Source organism: Thalassophryne amazonica, chromosome 21 (assembly GCF_902500255.1).
Source record: "Thalassophryne amazonica chromosome 21, fThaAma1.1, whole genome shotgun sequence".
Lineage (NCBI taxonomy): Eukaryota > Metazoa > Chordata > Actinopteri > Batrachoidiformes > Batrachoididae > Thalassophryne > Thalassophryne amazonica.
This window is the reverse complement of record NC_047123.1, coordinates 16,672,995-16,694,857: the sequence shown is the minus strand read 5'-3', so window position 1 is coordinate 16,694,857 and position 21,863 is coordinate 16,672,995. Positions and strand designations below refer to the sequence as shown.

Sequence of the window (21,863 nt, the reverse complement as noted above, 5' to 3'; positions counted from 1 at the left end):
TTTTTACTTCTTGCTCTGCAATTTGAGTCCTAATCCACTGTCTTTTGGGTTTAACTGTAACAATGAGAATAAAAAGTTCAAAAGTATGCTGCAGAAAGTTAACCTGGGATTGGCCAGACTGGTCCCACAAAGAACAACACTGTCAGACCTAAACTGTGTAAATTATGGAGCAGCATGGTAAATCCAAAGCAAATTAGACCTATATTATTCAGAGAGAAGAACCAAAATTAGGAAAAGGAATACTGTGCCGTGGTGGAAAAAGACAACAGAAAATCAATTGCCTCAGAGCAGAGATCTCCAAAATGTCAATATTTCTGAGGCCAAAACCACAAAAGGAACCTCCTTCAAAAAGTGTATCGCATTAAAAGAAAATACAATGTTGAAGATAAGTAACTGGCGGAAAAAACAGCCCAACAGTTTAAGAACAATGTTTCTCAACATTCAATTGCAAGGAATTTAGGGATTCCATCATCTACAGTCCATAATATAATCAGAAGATTCAGAGAATCTGCAGAACTTTCTACACGTAAGCGGCAAGACCGAAAACCAACATTGAATGCCCGTGACCTTTGATCCCTCAGGCAGCACTGCATTAAAAACTGACATCATTGTGTAAACGATGTTACCGCGCAGGCTCAGGAACACTTCAGAAAACCATTGTCAGTTAACACTGTTCGTCGCTACATCTACAAAGTGCAAGTTAAAACTCTACCATGCAAAGCGAAAGCCATAGATCAACAACATCCAGAAATGCCGCCGCCTTCTCTGGGCCCGAGTTCATTTGAAATGGACAGACGCAAAGTGGAAAAGTGTGCTGTGGTCTGATGAGTCCACATTTCAAATTGTTTGTGGAAATCATGGATGCCATGTCCTCCGGACAAAAGGGGAAAAAGACCATCCAGACTGTTACCAGCGCAAAGTTCAAAAGCCAGCATCTGTGATGGTATGGGGGTGTGTTAGCGCTCAGGGCACGGGTAACTTACACATCTGTGATGGCACCATCAATGCTGAAAGGTACCTCCAGGTTTTGGAGCAACACATGCTGCCATCCAAGCAACGTCTTTTTCAGGGATGTCCCTGCTTAATTGTGAGTGATTTTTAGATACACTGAAAGCAAGAATAATAAAAAATAAAAAAATTATAATATTTGTAAGATCAAAGTTCTTTTTTTTTGCATGTTTCTGTCAAAGTCCAAGTTAATAAATTAAATAACTTTGAAAGTGTTAAAAACATTATTATTTAATTTACATAGCATTTACATTCTTCAAAAAATGATAAATGCAGTGAAGCAGGCAGTTTTTCTGTCATCCAGAGTTTTGTTTTTGTGTTGGGTTTTTTTTTTACGTTTGAGTGGGACTGTATGACATTTATTTTTAAACAATGTAATACCCAATTTCCTTGTTTGAATAAGAGCTGAACCTGCCATTTTAAATGACAAACTTTGTGAATCAGTTGCACTTTCCTCTTTCACTGATGCTGTGCCCCTCCCCTCTCTCTCTCTCTCTCTCTCTCTCTCTCTCTCTCTCTCTCTCTCTCTCCTCTCTCTCTCTCTCTCTCTCTCTCTCTCTCTCTCTCTCTCTCTCACACACACTGATCACACGCCTGTTGTTTTTCAAACTCAGAGCTTTTTGGAAACACAAAGCCTTTCAACTGCAAAATAAACTGTAAATTTCTGAATATATCATCACACACGGACACAGAAGGAAGTTCTGGATTAATGTCGGATTTTCCTAGCAGGGTTTTTTTTTCCTTCAGTTTAGAGCAGAGATGCTGTTTTCAGCTGCTACCCTTCACAGCTCTGTGGCAACATAATGTGCTGCCACTGATCTCTGCTGTTTGTGATTTGATACAAAGAAAATGAGAAATTTCTTATTACTTTAATTATTGCTTTAAAATTGCAAAATTATGACTTTATAAGCTTGAAATACGACCGAACTGGTACATTTTCAGCAACATTTCAGTTAATTTTTCAGAAATTCTGTGCTGGGTGGGACAGCCAATTTGAACCTGAGAGCTGGGTGGAAATTTGCAGTGCCATGGGGGTTGCCCACCGTGGCTACAGCCCTGGTTGGAGCACAAGATTAGGGACTTTTAACAAATAGTTTTAAAAAAATGTCAGGAATTTCACAAAATGATCAACGCCGATTCTGTCATACAGCTGAGTATGACAGAATCGGCAGTTGAGAAGGTCAGCATGTCAGATCCTCATGGCAGACGGACATTATACATCCCAACACAATAAGATCTGTAAATATCTACACTGAAAAGTATGCAAGGAACTGGGAACTGTCTTCCTGCTGGGATCTCTTTGTTGAACAAGATGGTTATTTTTCCAGTGGATGAGACTGGTGCTGGCTCATGCTCCCTGTATGAGTTCTCATGTGTGTGTTCAAATTGCTCTTGTGCCCAAACCTTTTCCCACACACAGGACAGACAAAAGGTTTCTGCCCTGTATGAATTCTCATGTGTGTGTTCAGATTACCCTTGTGTCCAAATCTTTTCCCACACACAGAACATCCAACTGGTTTCTCTCCTGTATGAATTGTCATGTGTTTGTTGAGATTACCCTTTTGTCTAAAACTTTTACCACACTCAGAACAACCATATGGCTTCTGCCCTGTATGAATTCTCATATGTTGGCTCAAACAGCTCTTAAACCCAAATCTTTTATCACATTCAGAACAGTGAAATGATTTCTCTCCTGTGTGACTTTTCATGTGCTTATTGAGATTACTCTTTTCACGAAAGCTTTTAAAACACTCACAACAGCCAAAAGGTTGTTCTCCTGTATGAATTCTCATGTGTATGTTCCGAAAGTCCTTTCTTCTAAATCTTTGCCCACACTGAGAGCAGCCAAATGGTTTTTCTCCTGTATGAATTCTCATGTGTATATTCAAATTGCTCATTTTTCCAAAGCTTTTGCCGCACTCAGAGCAGCTAAATGATTTCTTATTTGCCTGAGCAACTTTACACCTGCTATCGCTAACAGAAATATCACTGTCTTTCAAACGGTATGAACGTGAACAAAGGTTCTGTGTGGGATACCATTCAAAACTATCATCACTCTCTGTTCCTGAGTTCTTATCAGCATCTGGTCGTAAACTGTAGTTGCTAAGTAGTTGTCCTCCATAGTCCTCCCCATCAGCTTGTGCTGCCAGCGTTCTGTCACCAGGTGAGCTGATGCCTGGAGGTTTTGCCTTGGAGTTTTCATCAGTTTGGCTTTGATGAACCTGTGATGACTGTGGCTTTTCTTCATCATTTTCAATCTTCACAGGGAAATCTGTGATAGTACCTTCATTCAGCCAGTGATGTTGCTGTTCCTCCTGATTTATCCAGTGATTCCATTGCTCTTCTTTAATGTTACTGAGATTGCACTCCTGCTGCCAAAGGAAATTTTCTTCTTTACATGGTTGCAATTGCTGCATGTCTGTGGGAGAAAAAACTGGAAATAAGATGATAAAATTAGTAACAGTAATCATTAAAACAACCACCTGAAAAAACTTATGAACAAATCTGTATATAATTTCCTATTAAGGTCATTCCATATAAAATCAGGCAGAGGGTACAGGTGTCGCCGACCGAATGGCCTCCCCTAAAAATCAGCCCCCCTGCCTTCACTGCACATGCGTCATTAGCCACGGTTCATGGACTATCACCTCGTTTTTGCTTAAAACTGCACTCCAGTCATCACCTATATCTCAGCGACAGATATCTGAAGTTTTTGTACAACAATCATTTCCACATGAATTCAGGATTATTTCATCATAAAAGACAGATGAAACGATCAGAGCGCCATGGCTACACAAGCTGCTAGCTGATGCATTCACTGCTCTTAGGTCATTTCAAAACGTCACGGAGTTTTGCCAAGTTTCTGCTTAAAACTGACTTTAGAATGATTTAAGAGGTTTTACCTTGCTGATAGTTAATAATCCTATTAATCTATTTGATTGCTTTGGGTGAAGAGACTGTCTCAGATGTGCTGCTGTGGTCCGAAATGACGCATGCGCAATGAAGGCAGGTGGACCGATTTTTAGGGGGAGACCGTTCAGTCTGCGACACCGGGTCACCCTGTCACATTCCGGGAGATTGAGCGTAAAAACCCCAACGGTCAAAACGACCCCCTGTGAGCAAGCACTTGGCGACAGTGGGAAGGAAAAACTCCCTTTTAACAGGAAGAAACCTCCAGCAGAACCAGGCTCAGGGAGAGGCAGTCTTCTGCTGGGACTGGTTGGGGCTGAGGGAGAGAACCAGGAAAAAGACATGCTGTGGAGGGGAGCAGAGATCAATCACTAATGATTACATGCAGAGTGGTGCATACAGAGCAAAAAGAGAAAGAAACACTCAGTGCATCATGGGAACCCCCCAGCAGTCTAAGTCTATAGCAGCATAACTAAGGGATGGTTCAGGGTCACCTGATCCAGCCCTAACTATAAGCTTTAGCAAAAAGGAAAGTTTTAAGCCTAATCTTAAAAGTAGAGAGGGTGTCTGTCTCCCTGATCTGAATTGGGAGCTGGTTCCACAGGAGAGGAGCCTGAAAGCTGAAGGCTCTGCCTCCCATTCTACTCTTACAAACCCTAGGAACTACAAGTAAGCCTGCAGTCTGAGAGCGAAGCGCTCTATTGGGGTGATATGGTACTATGAGGTCCCTAAGATGGGACCTGATTATTCAAAACCTTATAAGTAAGAAGAATTTTAAATTCTATTCTAGAATTAACAGGAAGCCAATGAAGAGAGGCCAATATGGGTGAGATATGCTCTCTCCTTCTAGTCCCCGTTAGTACTCTAGCTGCAGCATTTTGAATTAACTGAAGGCTTTTCAGGGAACTTTTAGGACAACCTGATAATAATGAATTACAATAGTCCAGCCTAGAGGAAATAAATGCATGAATTAGTTTTTCAGCATCACTCTGAGACAAGACCTTTCTAATTTTAGAGATATTGCGTAAATGCAAAAAAGCAGTCCTACATATTTGTTTAATATGCGCATTGAATGACATATCCTGATCAAAAATGACTCCAAGATTTCTCACAGTATTACTAGAGGTCAGGGTAATGCCATCCAGAGTAAGGATCTGGTTAGACACCATGTTTATAAGATTTGTGGGGCCAAGTACAATAACTTCAGTTTTATCTGAGTTTAAAAGCAGGAAATTAGAGGTCATCCATGTCTTTATGTCTGTAAGACAATCCTGCAGTTTAGCTAATTGGTGTATGTCCTCTGGCTTCATGGATAGATAAAGCTGGATATCATCTGCATAACAATGAAAATTTAAGCAATGCCGTCTAATAATACTGCCTAAGGGAAGCATGTATAAAGTGAATAAAATTGGTCCTAGCACAGAACCTTGTGGAACTCAATAATTAACCTTAGTCTGTGAAGAAGATTCCCCATTTACATGAACAAATTGTAATCTATTAGATAAATATGATTCAAACCACCGCAGCGCAGTGCCTTTAATACCTGTGGCAAGGGCACACATTTTCTGTAAAATTTAAATTAGACATATAATGTGAGAACTTATTATTTTTTAAATCAGTTAGCCATTGGTTTCTCTAACAAGAGTGGTGTCATTCTCTTCCCACTTCATGGCAGTTGGCATTTACCTTAATGGTGCATCACAGCCACCTATTGCTCTGACGGCACTTCACTTTTTCCACATTTTGTTATGGTACAGTCTTATTCCAATATGGAGTAAATTCATTTTTTCCCCTCAAAATCTTAAGCCCCTTTCACACTGGCGCAAACGTAGAGGTGTGTATTGTGGTGTTGTGTTTCATTTAAGTAATGAGCCCGAAATGTGTGCATACTCAGCCTGTTTCCACGTTTGTTGCGTTTGTAGATTTGCTTGCAGCTGTGTGTGTTTGCTTTTTAATATGTGCACACAGTCGCGTGTACGAGCCCTTGCCACTATTTAAAACCAATTCAACTCTTTTTCAGTTCACTTCTGTCGGCTGTGCAGAACACATTGTTCTGCTTGGAAAACAGTGGACTGTATTATGAAGTTTTTACAGCTGCATTACTGCCACGTATGTAGCCACAGCTGCTATTTTCTGCATCTGCGGAAGTGCGCTCTTGTCTCTACTGCACAGTGTGGTGCAGGTCAGAAACAGAGTAGTTAAAATTATTTTATTTATTTATTTTGTCTTGGTGGATCATTTTCATTGTGTACGGAATGCTGCTTAGTCTGGCTGTGGGAAAGGCTGCCTTGAATAAAGCGCTGTGACACTAAACTTTTAAAGCTCCAGTTGCTCAGATCAGGTCCGCTAATTTGATCAGATCTGATCGATCAGGGTGTCTGATGAGCGCACCGACATGCAGCGAAGAATTTTATTTTAAAGAGTCACAGGGCTTATTCAGGTTTGATCAGACCTGATCGATCAGGGCGTCTGATGATCGTACCGTTATGCAGCGACGGTGCTTTTAAAGAGTCACAGCGCTTATTCAGGTTTGATCAGACCTGACTGATTAGGGCGTCTGATGAGCACACTGATGATTGCACCGTGATCAAACTTGACATAGAGCTGCTCAACTCGGCATAGACGTTACGGCACAATACGCAGCTCTACGTTTGTGCCAGTGTGAAAGGGGCTTTACTCACAATACTCCATAATGACAACATGTAATAAGTTTTTTAATTATTATTTTTGCAAATTTATAAAATCACATATACATAAGTATTCACGCCTTTTGCTCGATACTTTGTTGATGCACCTCTGGCAGCAATTACAGCCTCAAGTCTTCTTGAATATGATGCCACAAGCTTGGCGCACAAGCTTTGGCAGTTTTTGCCCATTCACCTTTGTAGCACTTCTCAAGTTCCATCAGGTTGGAAGAGGAGTGTCAGTGCACAGTTAGGGCTGCCACAACTAGTCGACTAGTCACGAACCGTCAACAACTAATTTATTAGTCAACGAGTCGTTTATTTTATTTAAGACTTTCTTTTTCTCTCAATTCACAGTTTTAGGCAGCGAGCCGTCCTGCCGCCATTTGGACGTTCAAATTTTGGGAAAAAAGTGGCCGTCTTGTTCAAAGCCGTTTAAAATGCGCAGTTTACCGACGGAGCTGTCGGCGTGTGTGTGTGTGTGTGTGCGCGTGCACAGAGTCAACTGGCTGCAGACTGCGAGCGAGGGAACCATCAGTGCGCTTGAGACAGTGAGCGTGGAGCAGAGAGGATTTTAACCCGAGAGAACGTAAAAAAAAAAAAAACCCCACACACAACAAAACCAAACCGTGGAGCTGCCTTTACTTCTCTTTCCGCTTTCTCTACCCACGCGGTTCTGATGGCATGTCCTGTTCACACAATGTGCGCGTCGTACCAGGTCTGTTAGAAAAGTATCCAACCTTTTTATTTTTTTTAAAAACCATATGGATTTGAAACACGTGTGATTGCATCAACCAAGCTTGAACCTTCGTGCGCATGCGTGAGTTTTTTTCACGCCTGTCGGTTGCGTCATTCGCCTGTGAGCAGGCTTTGTGTGAGCACTGGTCCACCCCTCTCGTCATTTTTTTTTATTGCGAATAAATGTCTGAACGATTTGGAGCTTTGCTGCATCAATTTTTTTCCAGAAACTGTGAGAGACCTCCAGGTGGACACCGTTCGGAAAATTAATATGGCTTTCAGGGACGATTTTATGGGGATTATACAGATTAAAGAGTGATCCAGACGGTTTAAAGACCGCCTACAACTGCTGAGAGCGCAGCGCGCTCCCAGCCCCCATCGACAGGCTCATACCCCGCTGGAACAACCAGATCATTTCCAACGTGAAAGCTTTGTTGATCCGGGAACTCGTCTGACTTTCACAAAAAGGCAGAAGATTTGGACATCAGCACTTTGTCGGCACATTCCACTGTTACAGGAGATTTTTTTCATGGAAAAAGAAGCGGAGGGACGCGCCACCGTGCCGCTAATGGCGCGGCACAAAACCACCTCGGTGTTGGTCTCACAGGGCGGCTTAAAGGTGGATTTCAGATGGATTCCGGTTACTTTTCAGTCATGTGATTATCCGACTGTGATTGTGCATGAGCTGGACCTGCCCCAACATGTGCATTTATTGATGATGTAATGACAGCCATCTCCCCAGTGCCTTTACCTGACATGCAGCCCCATATCATAAATGACTGTGGAAATTTACATGTTCTCTTCAGGCAGTCATCTTTATAAATCTTATTGGAACGGCACCAAACAAAAGTTCCAGCATCATCACCTTGCCCAATGCAGATTCGAGATTCATCACTGAATATAACTTTCATCCAGTCATCCACAGTCCACGATTGCTTTTCCTTAGCCCATTGTAACCTTGTTTTTTTTCTGTTTGGCGTTAATGATGGCTTTCGTTTAGCTTTTCTGTATGTAAATCCCATTTCCTTTAGGCGGTTTCTTACAGTTCGGTCACAGACGTTGACTCCAGTTTCTTCCCATTCGTTCCTCATTTGTTTTGTTGTGCATTTTCGATTTTTGAGACATATTGCTTTAAGTTTTCTGTCTTGACGCTTTGATGTCTTCCTTGGTCTACCAGTATGGTTGCCTTTAACAACCTTCCCATGTTGTTTGTATTTGGTCCAGATTTTAGACACAGCTGACTGTGAACAACCAACATCTTTTGCAACATTGCGTGATGATTTACCCTCTTAAGAGTTTGATAATCCTCTCCTTTGTTTCACCTGACATCTCTCGTGTTGGAGCCATGATTCATGTCAGTCCACTTGGTGCAACAGCTCTCCAAGGTGTGATCACTCCTTTTTAGATGCAGACTAACGAGTAGATCTGATTTGATGCAGGTGTTAGTTTTGGGGATGAAAATTTACTGGGTGATTCCATAATTTATTCCTCAGAATTGAGTGATTCCATATTTTTTTCCCTCTGCTTGGTCTAAAAAAGTAACCGTTACTGACTGCCACAATTTTTTTTCCTGATTTCTAATAGTGTTTCTTAAAGCCAGAAAGTTGCCATTTGAAATTACTTTAGTTTTGTGTCATGTCTGTGATCTGCTTTTTTTTCTGCAAAATTAAACAACTGAATGAACATCCTCCGAGGCCGGTGATTCCATAATTTTTGCCAGGGGTTGTACATCTACCACAACTCCCCTTTTCTGCTCCTTGCCAATTCCAGTTGGATTTTGGTACTTTCAGTCTGTGTTTGGCACAGATGCGGACTTGCCGCTTCTGAAAAGCAGCGAAACAGAACCAACGAAGCAGCGGGTCGGAGCACTGCTTCGTTGCTTCAAGCACAGCCGCTGCAGAAGCGGTTGATTACAGACCCGCTGCAGGGTCGGTAATTAACATAGAGAAATGATAGTTTTCCTGTAAAAAGAGGGCAGCGGAGATTTCTGCACGCACATTCTCTGGTACAGAGAGCAAACTGTGAAGTGTGTTGCCTCCTCTCTATACGGAGCACTGAACTGGGCGGCACAGGTGACGCTTGTGCACAAATCCATGAGCTTGTAAAAAGTCCTGAAGCTCCAACTTATTGCTGACTTTTTTCGAGAGCACCAGGTCCACTGATCTGAATGAATGCTGAGCAACCACTTTCATGTGAATGGTTAGTAGTTTCATGAATTGATGTTGCAACGTTCATTTTACCCTGTTTGTTCATCGTTGTGCCGTTTCTGTGTTTGCACGGACTTTTTTTTTTTTTTTTTTTTTTTTTTTTGGCCACTAACACAGTCAGGACAGTCTGTAGCAACACCAATAAAAAAAAATGCTACAACAAGAAAAATACACATTAGGGGAAAATACACATGGATATTACAGTGGAATATCTGTACAAATTTTGGGGCTTGTGATGTGCCTTGGACAGGAATTGTTTTTCTAAGTGACACAAACATAATTTGTGTGGCATCTTATAGCCACAAAAAAAAGCCTCAAGCATTTCCTGCATTTTAATGTGAATTGTTTATGCTACATTTTTACATGTTTTTGAAATTTACAATTTATATTTGCATTCGAAGTTATAAAAATGGTTTGCGCCTACATTCATCTCTCTCTCTGCTCTGGCATGTGTTTGTGTCACGTGGTGCTGCTGAGGGTGGTGCTCATTTAGCAGAGGCGCTGTCCTGTGAGCGCTGGTGTAACCTCATCCAGCCGCACTAAGTGATTTTTGCAAGGTATTTATTCACATTTTATGTCTGAATGAAGAGCAAGTGCTTATTTTACTCACCTAGCTAGCTATCGCTAAACACAGTATATTGCTCTACAAAGTGTGCGCTGTGTGTAGTCAAATGTAAGACTGATTCAGTGTTGTCTTTTTTTTTTCAACTAAATCCTCTTGTCAGCTACTAAATGGTGCTCGCCCTTCAATCTGTGTAGCTTCCATTAACAAATCACTCTCCTACATCAAATACCATGTACACAGATCTGACCTTAAATGCTTAGTTAAGGTCCTTAACTAAGCATTTCAGAATTAAGACAGTAAACTTTACCACAAAGTTTAATGCACAGCATGATAATAAGTGAATAATTTAAAATTCCTGCTAAAAATGCATAAATCATAAAACTCATTTTGTGTTTTTATTTGTTGGCAGTAAGTGTGCAAACCTGCAGTGCAGCGATGGATATCAGAGCATTTTTTTCAAAAGCAAAAAAAGCTTCAGGTGAGGTTTGTGCACTCTATAGACCTTATGTGATAGTAGATATAGACATTGAGAATAGCAAAGGATGGAAAGTGAAGCTAAGGGTAAATTGAATATGTGCATCAGACTGTGGAGGTGTCTTACTTGTGTTACTGGTGTTTTGGTATGAATTCTGACTTTTAAGTCACACATTTTTCTTTTTCTTACTTTTAAGGACTTCATTAGATCTTGTCTGTCCTTTCTATGCTTTGCTGTTAATTCAATAAATAATTCATATTCATATATTTCTTATCCTGAACCCATTTATGTGCAGTATACCATCTGTGTTCTCCATCCAGCCTTATAGTGGAGTGCTGCTCTAGCTGTGCTAAACCAGGTCCTCCTGCACACGGCACTAAACCTCACTGATCATAACAACTGCAACTACTGTATTTTTATGACTTACAACATGGATGTGCGTGCTGCCAGAAAAACCGAGACAATCAGTTTGTAGAATTAATAAGTGAATAGCCAAAACTAAAACACAATCTAAGTAATGCCTAAAACTGTCTAAATGTAATTGAAAGTGATACCAGGGTGAGTGTTCTGTACTAAGTACTATGACATAATAATCTGTTAAGATGAAATAAAAAAATCTTCAATAACTATAGGCTCATAAGACTAATATAAAAACAAGGATAATATACTTTACTCAGCCTCTGAATATTTCAGACCTGCTCCTAAGTTGCAATTACTATTTGCCCTCACCACATTAGGAGATTCAATTATTTGTTATATAAACTGCACCAGAATGCAGGAATCTTATGTATGGGCCATTATCCATTGCTAATATTGTTTTTTTTTTTTTGTTTGTTTTTTATCATTTTGACAAATGCAGCTTTTACAGGCAATGTTTTCACTCTGAAATCATAGGAAATTGTATTTCTGGACATCTAGATTTTAAAAATTTTAAAAATGTGCTAAGCACCCCTAAAACTGGAAGTCTAAAATCACCTCTGGTTTGTTAAACATATTTCTGCTTTTCACAGTAAAAAAAAAAAAAACTTTTCCTGATTTGAATTTTAGGTATTGAGGTGAATTTAGGGTCACATTTTTAACACAGTACGTCAGAATGAAATAAAAACTGTAAAGTCACACAGGTGAGGTTGTGCTGAAGAAAAAATGACACCAAACAAGGCAAGGTCAAGTTTTTAAGGTAAATTATGAAGGTAAAACCAAAAGTAGTCAGAAACACCCAGTTATACCCAAGACTCCAGAGGGTTGAAGCGAAGTGAATAATCAAACTGAATAATCAGAAAAAAAAAACCCCACTTTTATCGGGTTGATTCTTACTGGATTTGATAAGAGTTTTTAATCTATACGGCACAGCTGATTTATCAGTGTGGCTTTAAATCATTGCAGGAATGCTGCATCTAGCAGCCCCAGGACCATCACTGAAGTTGGGTACTTTTTTCACAGTGTGTTCAGAATTGAATGACATGTACACTCAGCTCGTGTCCCTACACTGTGATCATACCATGAATGGACAGAAATGAACACAGTTCTGACTCTAAAAGCAAATCACCATAACACTAAGATCACACTTATGTCAAATACGCAATTAACTCTCAATTCACCTGTGTGCGAATCACGAAAAGTGCGCCATATGGATCATGGACCAGCTGCTATCTATTACACAACTAAAGGAAACAGAGTTTCTATTTTCTGGGCAAACATCGATCCACCAAAAAAAAAAAAAAAAAAAACACAGAAGAAAAAGATGACGACTGTGGGTCAACTTGAAAATGGAGAAAATCCAGACACAGAACCTGAACCCTAGATTCAAGCACAGGACCTTGCCATGAGGTGACAGTATTACTTGCACCACTGTGCCATTTATGTCTCCGTGGAAGAGCATTTGTGGCAAATCAACACATCTCAATATCAGATCTATAGTGACAAAATGGCAGAAGCCAAAATAAATTAGTTCAGTAATAAGACTACCTCTGCACTGAAGAAGAAGAAGAAGAAACATGTAAAAGTAGGAAGCAGCTGACCTGAGGTACTTGTGGATTGCTTGGCAGGTGACATGTAGGATGACCACAGACAGGTCCGGCTCTCTGAGAGTCTTGATGACCGAGATATCAACTGTTAAGACATCTGAGGTGTGAATACCTGAGGATGATTGTACAACAGACAAAAAATATAAAAGACTAAATTCATTAATTTCAAAAGAGCTTCTTGCCCGACTGAGCATTACCACTAAAATAAATACTTTATGAAATATGCTCACCTTAACCAGGGCTGTGAAAAAAAAATTCCCTAAAAAGTCATTTTTTTCAATTTAAATAAACTTGTACTGATTTAACTGATTAAAAAGTTGACTTTTTAATTTTTTTTTATTTTTTCACTCTTCTAAATGAGACTATACAAATAATATCATTAGTGATAATATTTATTGACATGTTAAAACATAAAGGTGCACATACAACATGTACAAGTACATTAATTAATAGTACTGATTTCATATTTCAGTGATGTTTTAAGTACTGATTTATAAAAAAAAAAAAAACTTTTAATTTTAAAGTCATATCGGCCCTGACCTCAGCAACAGCTGAGAAAAATAATTCTTCATTTTGCTCCTTTATTAAATATGCATGTATCGTAGGGGTGGTGGTCAAGTGGTTAGTGCACTTGGTTTCAGAAGGTTCCTGCTTCAAACCTCGCTATTACTATTATATATTATACTACTATTAAATATAGACTTACTATTAAATATATAGTCTAGAGTTCCCACAACACTGAAATTTTAAATGGCCCAAGCAGAGGGTCACCCCTTTGAGTCTGGTCTGCTTGAGGTCTCTTCCTCAAATCATCAGAGGTAGTTTTTTCTTACCACTGTCACCTGTGTGCTTGCTCTGGGGTTTGGCGAGGTAAGACCTTACTTGTGTGAAGTGCCTTGAGGTAACTTTGTTGTGATTTGGTGCCCCCCCACCCCACACACACACACACACACACACACACACACACACACACACACACACACACACACACACACACACACACACACACACACACACACACACACACACACACACACACACCTTCAACCGCTTAGTCCAATCAAGGGTCGCGGGGGGCTGGAGCCTATCTCAGCAGTCATAGAGCGTGAGGCAGGGTACACCCAGGACAGGACGCCAGTCTGTCGCTGGGCCACAAACAGATAGACAAACACATTCACACCCACACGCACACCTATGGACAATTTAAAGAGTCCAGTCCACCTAACCCGCATGTCTTCGGATGGGGGGGAGGAAACCAGAGCACCCGGCGGAAACCCACGCAAACACGGGGAGAACATGCAAACTCCACACAGAAAGGCCACAGGCGAGAATGAACCCATGACCTTCTCGCTGTGAGGCAACAGTGCTAACCACTAAGCCACCATGCTGTCTTGGTGCTATATAATTGAAAATAAATTGAAATTTGACCTCAAGGGGCCGGGTTTTGTCAGTGAAATCATCACCGAACTCAATACAAATACATGTAATCTGGTCACTTTTCAAAGGGGTCAGAATCATTCCAGGCAATGATAGCTGTCAGCTGGCCGTTAGACGAAAGTTAGAGACAATTAAAAAAACGGCTGATTTCAACAGTACAACATAGAGACCAAGCATGTTTTCACTGAGCAGCCACAAATTCTGTCCTTCGGATTGGCCGTTTTGCCAAAATGACAGAGCTCGCCGACCTCGAGAATAGGTACTGTACCGTACACAAACTGCAAATTTCTATAAGTACAGCACTCATTGTTATTTAAACTACTCAGCATCACAGTTTTAAACCCAAACCTTAACTCTAAGTTCTGTGCTTGAAATTTGTCAACTGTGTCCTGTTTATCTCACAATAATCATGGCAGCTTCTTAGTGGATGCTGTATGATCACAGAGTTACTGGATGCCAACAAGAAAAGGAATCTGGTACTCTATCAATAGCGATGCCGTAATAATAAAACAAACCAAACAACCACCGCCTTACCAATTTAATAATACTACACAATTATGTATTAGGAGTGAAACTGAACCAAAGCAATGTGCAAAATGTCTTGGAACCATCGGGACCAACACTGCTTCACTTGTGAGATCAGTTGCACACAAACCAGAGTGACTGACTGTGATGAAACCAGATTAATCTATTTATCACAAATAAAGTTTGTTTTGTTTTCATACAAAGGGTCTCTTTTTTTTCACTGACAAATATGCTGCATGTCAACTTTCCTGGTTTACTTTAAACTATGCAAGCCAAATGGATGGAAATCTAATTTCTGAATGGTGCACAAGTAGGCCCAAATATTTGCTTTCTAGTCAAAATATCCAGAAACCAAAAAGTCCACAACATAAGGCTCACACCTAAAATATCCAAATGCCAAAACGTCTACATAGTTTGAATTTGTAGAATAACATATTGGAGGAGTGGGGTACAATTTGTTATACCTAACAGCTAACATTAGCTTATCTAACCGGCTGTAGCAACGTTTATCGTAGCTTACAAAACAGTTGGTTCTTTTCTGTTTGATAACCCACATTAATTCATACTTTGTCCACATTAATTTTATATGTATTTGTTAATACCGTTATTGTAGGTTTAACTACGCTATTATACTTGATACACTAATTACCATTTTTGTTTATCGTGTTAGCTTGCTGGGTATGGTTGGCTTATTAACGGCTAATTTAGCTCTTCTACTATAGCTAGCTTATTTTCATTATTTACAATTTTATTTTACATGGTGTAGATTTTTAATGATTCATCAGTTTGTGTTCTTTTAATGATATCAACATATAGTACTTAAGTACTTAAATTTCCATTTGATAGCATAATGATTATACTTTTTATTTTCCTATAGTATACTAGCAGAGTTACTTTAGATAAATACCAATACACTCATACAGTAGTGTTCAGAATAATAGTAGTGCTATGTGACTAAAAAGATTAATCCAGGTTTTGAGTATATTTCTTATTGTTACATGGGAAATAAGGTACCAGTGGATTCAGTAGAGTCTCACAAATCCAACAAGACCAAGCATTCATGATATGCACACTCTTAAGGCTATGAAATTGGTCTATTAGTAAAAAAAAAAAAAAGTAGAAAAGGGGGTGTTCACAATAATAGTAGTGTGGCATTCAGTCAGTGAGTTGGTCAATTTTGTGGAACAAACAGGTGTCAATCAGGTGTCCCCTATTTAAGGATGAAGCCAGCACCTGTTGAACATGCTTTTTTCTTTGAAAGCCTGAGGAAAATGGGACGTTCAAGACATTGTTCAGAAGAACAGTGGAGTTTGATTAAAAAGTTGATTGGAGAGGGGAAAACTTATACGCAGGTGCAAAAAATTATAGGCTGTTCATCTACAGTGATCTCCAATGCTTTAAAATGGACAAAAAAAAAACCAGAGACACGTGGAAGAAAACGGAAAACCATCAAAATGGATAGAAGAATAACCAGAATGGCAAAGGCTCACCCATTGATCAGCTACAGGATGATCAAAGACAGTCTGGAGTTACTTAAAAAATAATAAAATAAAAATTCATCAATCAATCAATCAATTTTATTTATATAGCACCAAATCACAACAAACAGTTGCCCTAAGGCGCTTTATATTGTAAGGCAAGGCCATACAATAATTACGTAAAAACCCCAACGGTCAAAATGACCCCCTGTGAGCAAGCACTTGGTGACAGTGGGAAGGAAAAACTCCCTTTTAACAGGAAGAAACCTCCAGCAGAACCAGGCTCAGGGAGGGGCAGTCTTCTGCTGGGACTGGTTGGGGCTGAGGGAGAGAACCAGGAAAAAGACATGCTGTGGAGGGGAGCAGAGATCAATCACTAATGATTAAATGCAGAGTGGTGCATACAGAGCAAAAAGAGAAAGAAACACTCAGTGCATCATGGGAACCCCCCAGCAGTCTAAGTCTATAGCAGCATAACTAAGGGATGGTTCAGGGTCACCTGATCCAGCCGTAACTATAAGCTTTAGCAAAAAGGAAAGTTTTAAGCCTCATCTTAAAAGTAGAGAGGGTGTCTGTCTCCCTGATCTGAATTGGGAGCTGGTTCCACAGGAGAGGAGCCTGAAAGCTGAAGGCTCTGCCTCCCATTCTACTCTTAAAAACCCTAGGAACTACAAGTAAGCCTGCAGTCTGAGAGCGAAGCGCTCTACTGGGGTGATATGGTACTATGAGGTCCCTAAGATAAGATGGGACTTGATTATTCAAAACCTTATAAGTAAGAAGAAGAATTTTAAATTCTATTCTAGAATTAACAGGAAGCCAATGAAGAGAGGCCAATATGGGTGAGATATGCTCTCTCCTTCTAGTCCCTGTTAGTACTCTAGCTGCAGCATTTTGAAATTAACTGAAGGCTTTTCAGGGAACTTTTAGGACAGCCTGATAATAATGAATTACAATAGTCCAGCCTAGAGGAAATAAATGCATGAATTAGTTTTTCAGCATCACTCTGAGACAAGACCTTTCTAATTTTAGAGATATTGCGTAAATGCAAGAAAGCAGTCCTACATATTTGTTTAATATGCGCTTTGAATGACATATCCTGATCAAAAATGACTCCAAGATTTCTCACAGTATTACTAGAGGTCAGGGTAATGCCATCCAGAGTAAGGATCTGGTTAGACACCATGTTTCTAAGATTTGTGGGGCCAAGTACAATAACTTCAGTTTTATCTGAGTTTAAAAGCAGGAAATTAGAGGTCATCCATGTCTTTGTCTGTAAGACAATCCTGCAGTTTAGCTAATTGGTGTGTATCCTCTGGCTTCATGGATAGATAAAGCTGGGTATCATCTGCGTAACAATGAAAATTTAAGCAATGCCGTCTAATAATACTGCCTAAGGGAAGCATGTATAAAGTGAATAAAATTGGTCCTAGCACAGAACCTTGTGGAACACCATAATTAACCTTAGTCTGTGAAGAAGATTCCCCATTTACATGAACAAATTGTAATCTATTAGATAAATATGATTCAAACCACCGCAGCGCAGTGCCTTTAATACATATGGCATGCTCTAATCTCTGTAATAAAATTTTATGGTCAACAGTATCAAAAGCAGCACTGAGGTCTAACAGAACAAGCACAGAGATGAGTCCACTGTCTGAGGCCATAAGAAGATCATTTGTAACCTTCACTAATGCTGTTTCTGTACTATGATGAATTCTAAAACCTGACTGAAACTCTTCAAATAGACCATTCCTCTGCAGATGATCAGTTAGCTGTTTTACAACTACCCTTTCAAGAATTTTTGAGAGAAAAGGAAGGTTGGAGATTGGCCTATAATTAGCTAAGATAGCTGGGTCAAGTGATGGCTTTTTAAGTAATGGTTTAATTACTGCCACCTTAAAAGCCTGTGGTACATAGCCAACTAATAAAGATAGATTGATCATATTTAAGATCGAAGCATTAAATAATGGTAGGGCTTCCTTGAGCAGCCTGGTAGGAATGGGGTCTAATAGACATGTTGATGGTTTGGATGAAGTAACTAATGAAAATAACTCAGACAGAACAATCTGAGAGAAAGAGTCTAACCAAATACCGGCATCACTGAAAGCAGCCAAAGATAACGATACGTCTTTGGGATGGTTATGAGTAATTTTTTCTCTAATAGTTAAAATTTTATTAGCAAAGAAAGTCATGAAGTCATTACTAGTTAAAGTTAAAGGAATACTCGGCTCAATAGAGCTCTGACTCTTTGTCAGCCTGGCTACAGTGCTGAAAAGAAACCTGGGGTTGTTCTTATTTTCTTCAATTAGTGATGAGTAGTAAGATGTCCTAGCTTTACGGAGGGCTTTTTTATAGAGCAAAAGACTCTTTTTCCAGGCTAAGTGAAGATCTTCTAAATTAGTGAGACGCCATTTCCTCTCCAACTTACGGGTTATCTGCTTTAAGCTGCGAGTTTTTGAGTTATAAAGCTCTTTTTCAGAGGAGCTACAGCATCCAAAGTTGTCTTCAATGAGGATGTAAAACTATTGACGAGATACTCTATCTCACTTACAGAGTTTAGGTAGCTACTCTGCACTGTGTTGGTATATGGCATTAGAGAACATAAAGAAGGAATCATATCCTTAAACCTAGTTACAGCGCTTTCTGAAAGACTTCTAGTGTAATGAAACTTATTCCCCACTGCTGGGTAGTCCATCAGAGTAAATGTAAATGTCATTAAGAAATGATCAGACTGAAGGGAGTTTTCAGGGAATACTGTTAAGTCTTCAATTTCCATACCATAAGTCAGAACAAGATCTAAGATATGAGTAAAGTGGTGGGTGGACTCATTTACATTTTGAGCAAAGCCAATTGAGTCTAATAATAGATTAAATGCAGTGTTGAGGCTGTCATTCTCAGCATCTGTGTGGATGTTAAAATCGCCCACTATAATTATCTTATCTGAGCTAAGCACTAAGTCAGACAAAAGTGCTGTGACAGTTAGAAGACGCATGTGTGAAGCTAATTTATGTGCAAGAATCCCCCGCAAAGTCCCTCTGTTAAATAAAAGACATGTGCAGAAGAGGTTACAATTTGCCAAAGAACACATCGACTGGCCTAAAGAGAAATAGAGAAATATTTTGTGGACTGATGAGAGTAAAATTGTTCTTTTTGGGTCCAAGGGCCGCAGACAGTTTGTGAGATGACCCCCAAACTCTGAATTCAAGCCACAGTTCACAGTGAAGACAGTGAAGCATGGTGGTGTAAGCATCATGATATGGGCATGTTTCCCCTACTATGGTGTTGGGCCTATATATCGCATAGCAGGTATCATGGATCAGTTTGGATATGTCAAAATACTTGAAGAGGTCATGTTGCCTTATGCTGAAGAGGACATGCCCTTGAAATGGGTGTTTCAACAAGACAATGACCCCAAGCACACGGGTAAACAAGCAAAATCGTGCTTCCAAACCAACAAAATTAATGTTTTGGAGTGGCTTGCCCAATCCCCAGACCTAAATCCAATTGAGAACTTGTGGGGTGACATCAAAAAAGCTGTTTCTGAAGCAAAACCAAGAAATGTGAATGAATTGTGGAATATTGTTAAAGAATCTTGGAGTGGAATAACAGCTGAAAGGTGCCACAAGTTGGTTGACTCCATGCCTCACAGATGTGAAGAAATCATGAAAAACTGTGGTTATACAACTAAATACTAGTTTAGTGATTCACAGGATTGCTAAAAAAGCAGTTTGAACATAATAGTTTTGAGTTTGTAGCGTCAACAGCAGATGCTACTATTATTGTGAACACCCCCTTTTCTATTTTTTTTTTTACTAATAGCCCAATTTCATAGCCTTAAGAGTGTGCATATCATGAATGCTTGGTCTTGTTGGATTTGTGAGAATCTACTGAATCCTTGTTTCCCATGTAACAATAAGAAATATACACAAAACCTGGATTAATCTTTTTAGTCACATACCACTACTATTATTCTGAACACTACTGTACACTCATAGCTTCTGTTTCTATAATAAAATACCAGATTTATAGCTTAGCCTACTAACTATATTTAATTTTACTACTAGTCTACATACTAAATTACCTATACTACAGTCTTCTCCTGTGATGTCTTATCTTTCTTATGTCTTATCATTTATTATATTATATATACTTTTTTTCTTGAGCCGCTTGGGTGGGTGGGGAGAGTTCCCATGGGATAAAAAAGCTTTTCAACCTACCATCCCTGGTTCTCAAGACCAGGCACCTAAGTGGCTCTACTCTACTCTTTTCTCCTCTCCTATTTTACTCTTCCTTTTTAGATATTAGGTATACCTTTATATACTAGCACAGTTCCACCTTAGAATTGGAATACATAAGATGCACCTTACTGAATTTTCATGCATATCTGAAATTTGAGATAGCTCTATCCACCTTATTCCTGAGGATGCTGCTGTAGAAGCGATGCAGAAGCACAACTTCCTGTTAGACACCGGAAGTAGCAGTTAGGCACTGTTTACTAGCGGTTTACGTTTCCCGTACTGGTTTATTTTAAAGTTTATTGTTTTCTTGTCTAAACAATGATCAGCTCCCGTAGCATTTAAAAATGTCCTTGCGCAGCTCGGGAACATGTTGCACGGTTCATGGCTGTAGTAATAACCAGGCAAAGTTAAATCTGTAAGTATACTGTATTCATGGTTACTCAGTAGTATTGTTTGTAAATACTCTGTATACGCTTGCTGTATTGTGATATTAGAATCCACAAATAAAGGATTTTGGCTGAATAGTAAGTTTGTGTGTTTTAGCTCTATATCCTAAACGTAAATATTTGAATCATTTCCTCAGACTTTTCACCAGGTGACACTAGGTGGCACCACTCAGTCAAACTGTACTTACCGAAAAGTTAATTTAAAAATTAGCTATTTTTTCCAATGTGCGAGGGCAAGTACATGTAGGAGTTACAGTCGTCTGTGTATTTTTTTCCGTGGGAAAACGCTTAGAGAACGTACTTTATATAATAACTATAGTAGAGTGTGGACTTTTTTGCTTGTGGACGTTCTGACCTGTTATCAAATAATTTGAGTGCACGACGTCGTCATGGAAATGTCAAAAGGCGGCGTTATATTTCTGCTTGTACCATTTGGGAAGTTTAAAGCTTCTTACAGTCACTTTTCAGTTGACTCTTCAAATCTGTAAATGTTCAGACTGTAGGGGAAACTTCGGCACTGGATTATATTTCAGGCCTGTTAGCTCTAAGCGTTAGCTTAGCTTTGAGAATTAAAAACACCTATTGAAACAACAGAACAGCACTTCGCGGTACACTGCACCATGTGGTGTGACGCTTCAGTGATGTTGAAGTGGAAGTCTGACACAAACCTCGGTTCTTTGTTGAACTCGGCGTTGTTGTTAGCATTTCAGGCCTTAGCTGTTAGCATAGCCTGTGTCGTGTTTTCCGTGATAATTTGCCTGAAATTCAGCGCGTTCCCAAATAAAAGCGCCAAACAAAACTATCCCAAAGGGTCTGCCCTTTTTTAAACACTTTTTTTTAATCGTTACAAACCAGTTAACCTGGAGACCAACTGGATTCTAAAGTATGCGCAGAGATGGACAAAACACTAGCGCGGACGTCTTCGTCTTCTTCTGTCGTCTTTATTGACATTTGGTAACTGAGTGGTGCGCGACTGCCACATACAGGAATGGAGTGAGTCGAGCAGACTCCTACAACAAAAGGATTTGCAGTCAACATCACTTCAAAACTTAACACTACAGGTTCTTTCCATCTAGGTCAGATGGTGGCTTACCATCTCATCTGAGCCGGGTCATCACCAGGTGATGC

The 21,863-nt window shown here is 39.7% G+C and overlaps 1 protein-coding gene across 1 annotated transcript; it reads right to left on the bottom strand.

Moving 5' to 3' along the window:
- Positions 1–1,972: 1,972 nt before the first annotated feature.
- On the bottom strand, positions 1,973–21,638 carry LOC117502559 (gastrula zinc finger protein XlCGF8.2DB-like). Its single transcript, XM_034161597.1, has 4 exons — positions 21,404–21,638; positions 12,606–12,723; positions 3,196–3,427; positions 1,973–3,144 (listed from the first exon to the last, which is right to left on the bottom strand). Exons 2-4 carry the CDS (start codon positions 12,637–12,639, stop codon positions 2,325–2,327), a joined length of 1,086 nt encoding a protein of 361 aa, XP_034017488.1. The 5' UTR covers positions 12,640–12,723; positions 21,404–21,638; the 3' UTR covers positions 1,973–2,324.
- Between the last annotated feature and the right edge of the window lie 225 nt (positions 21,639–21,863).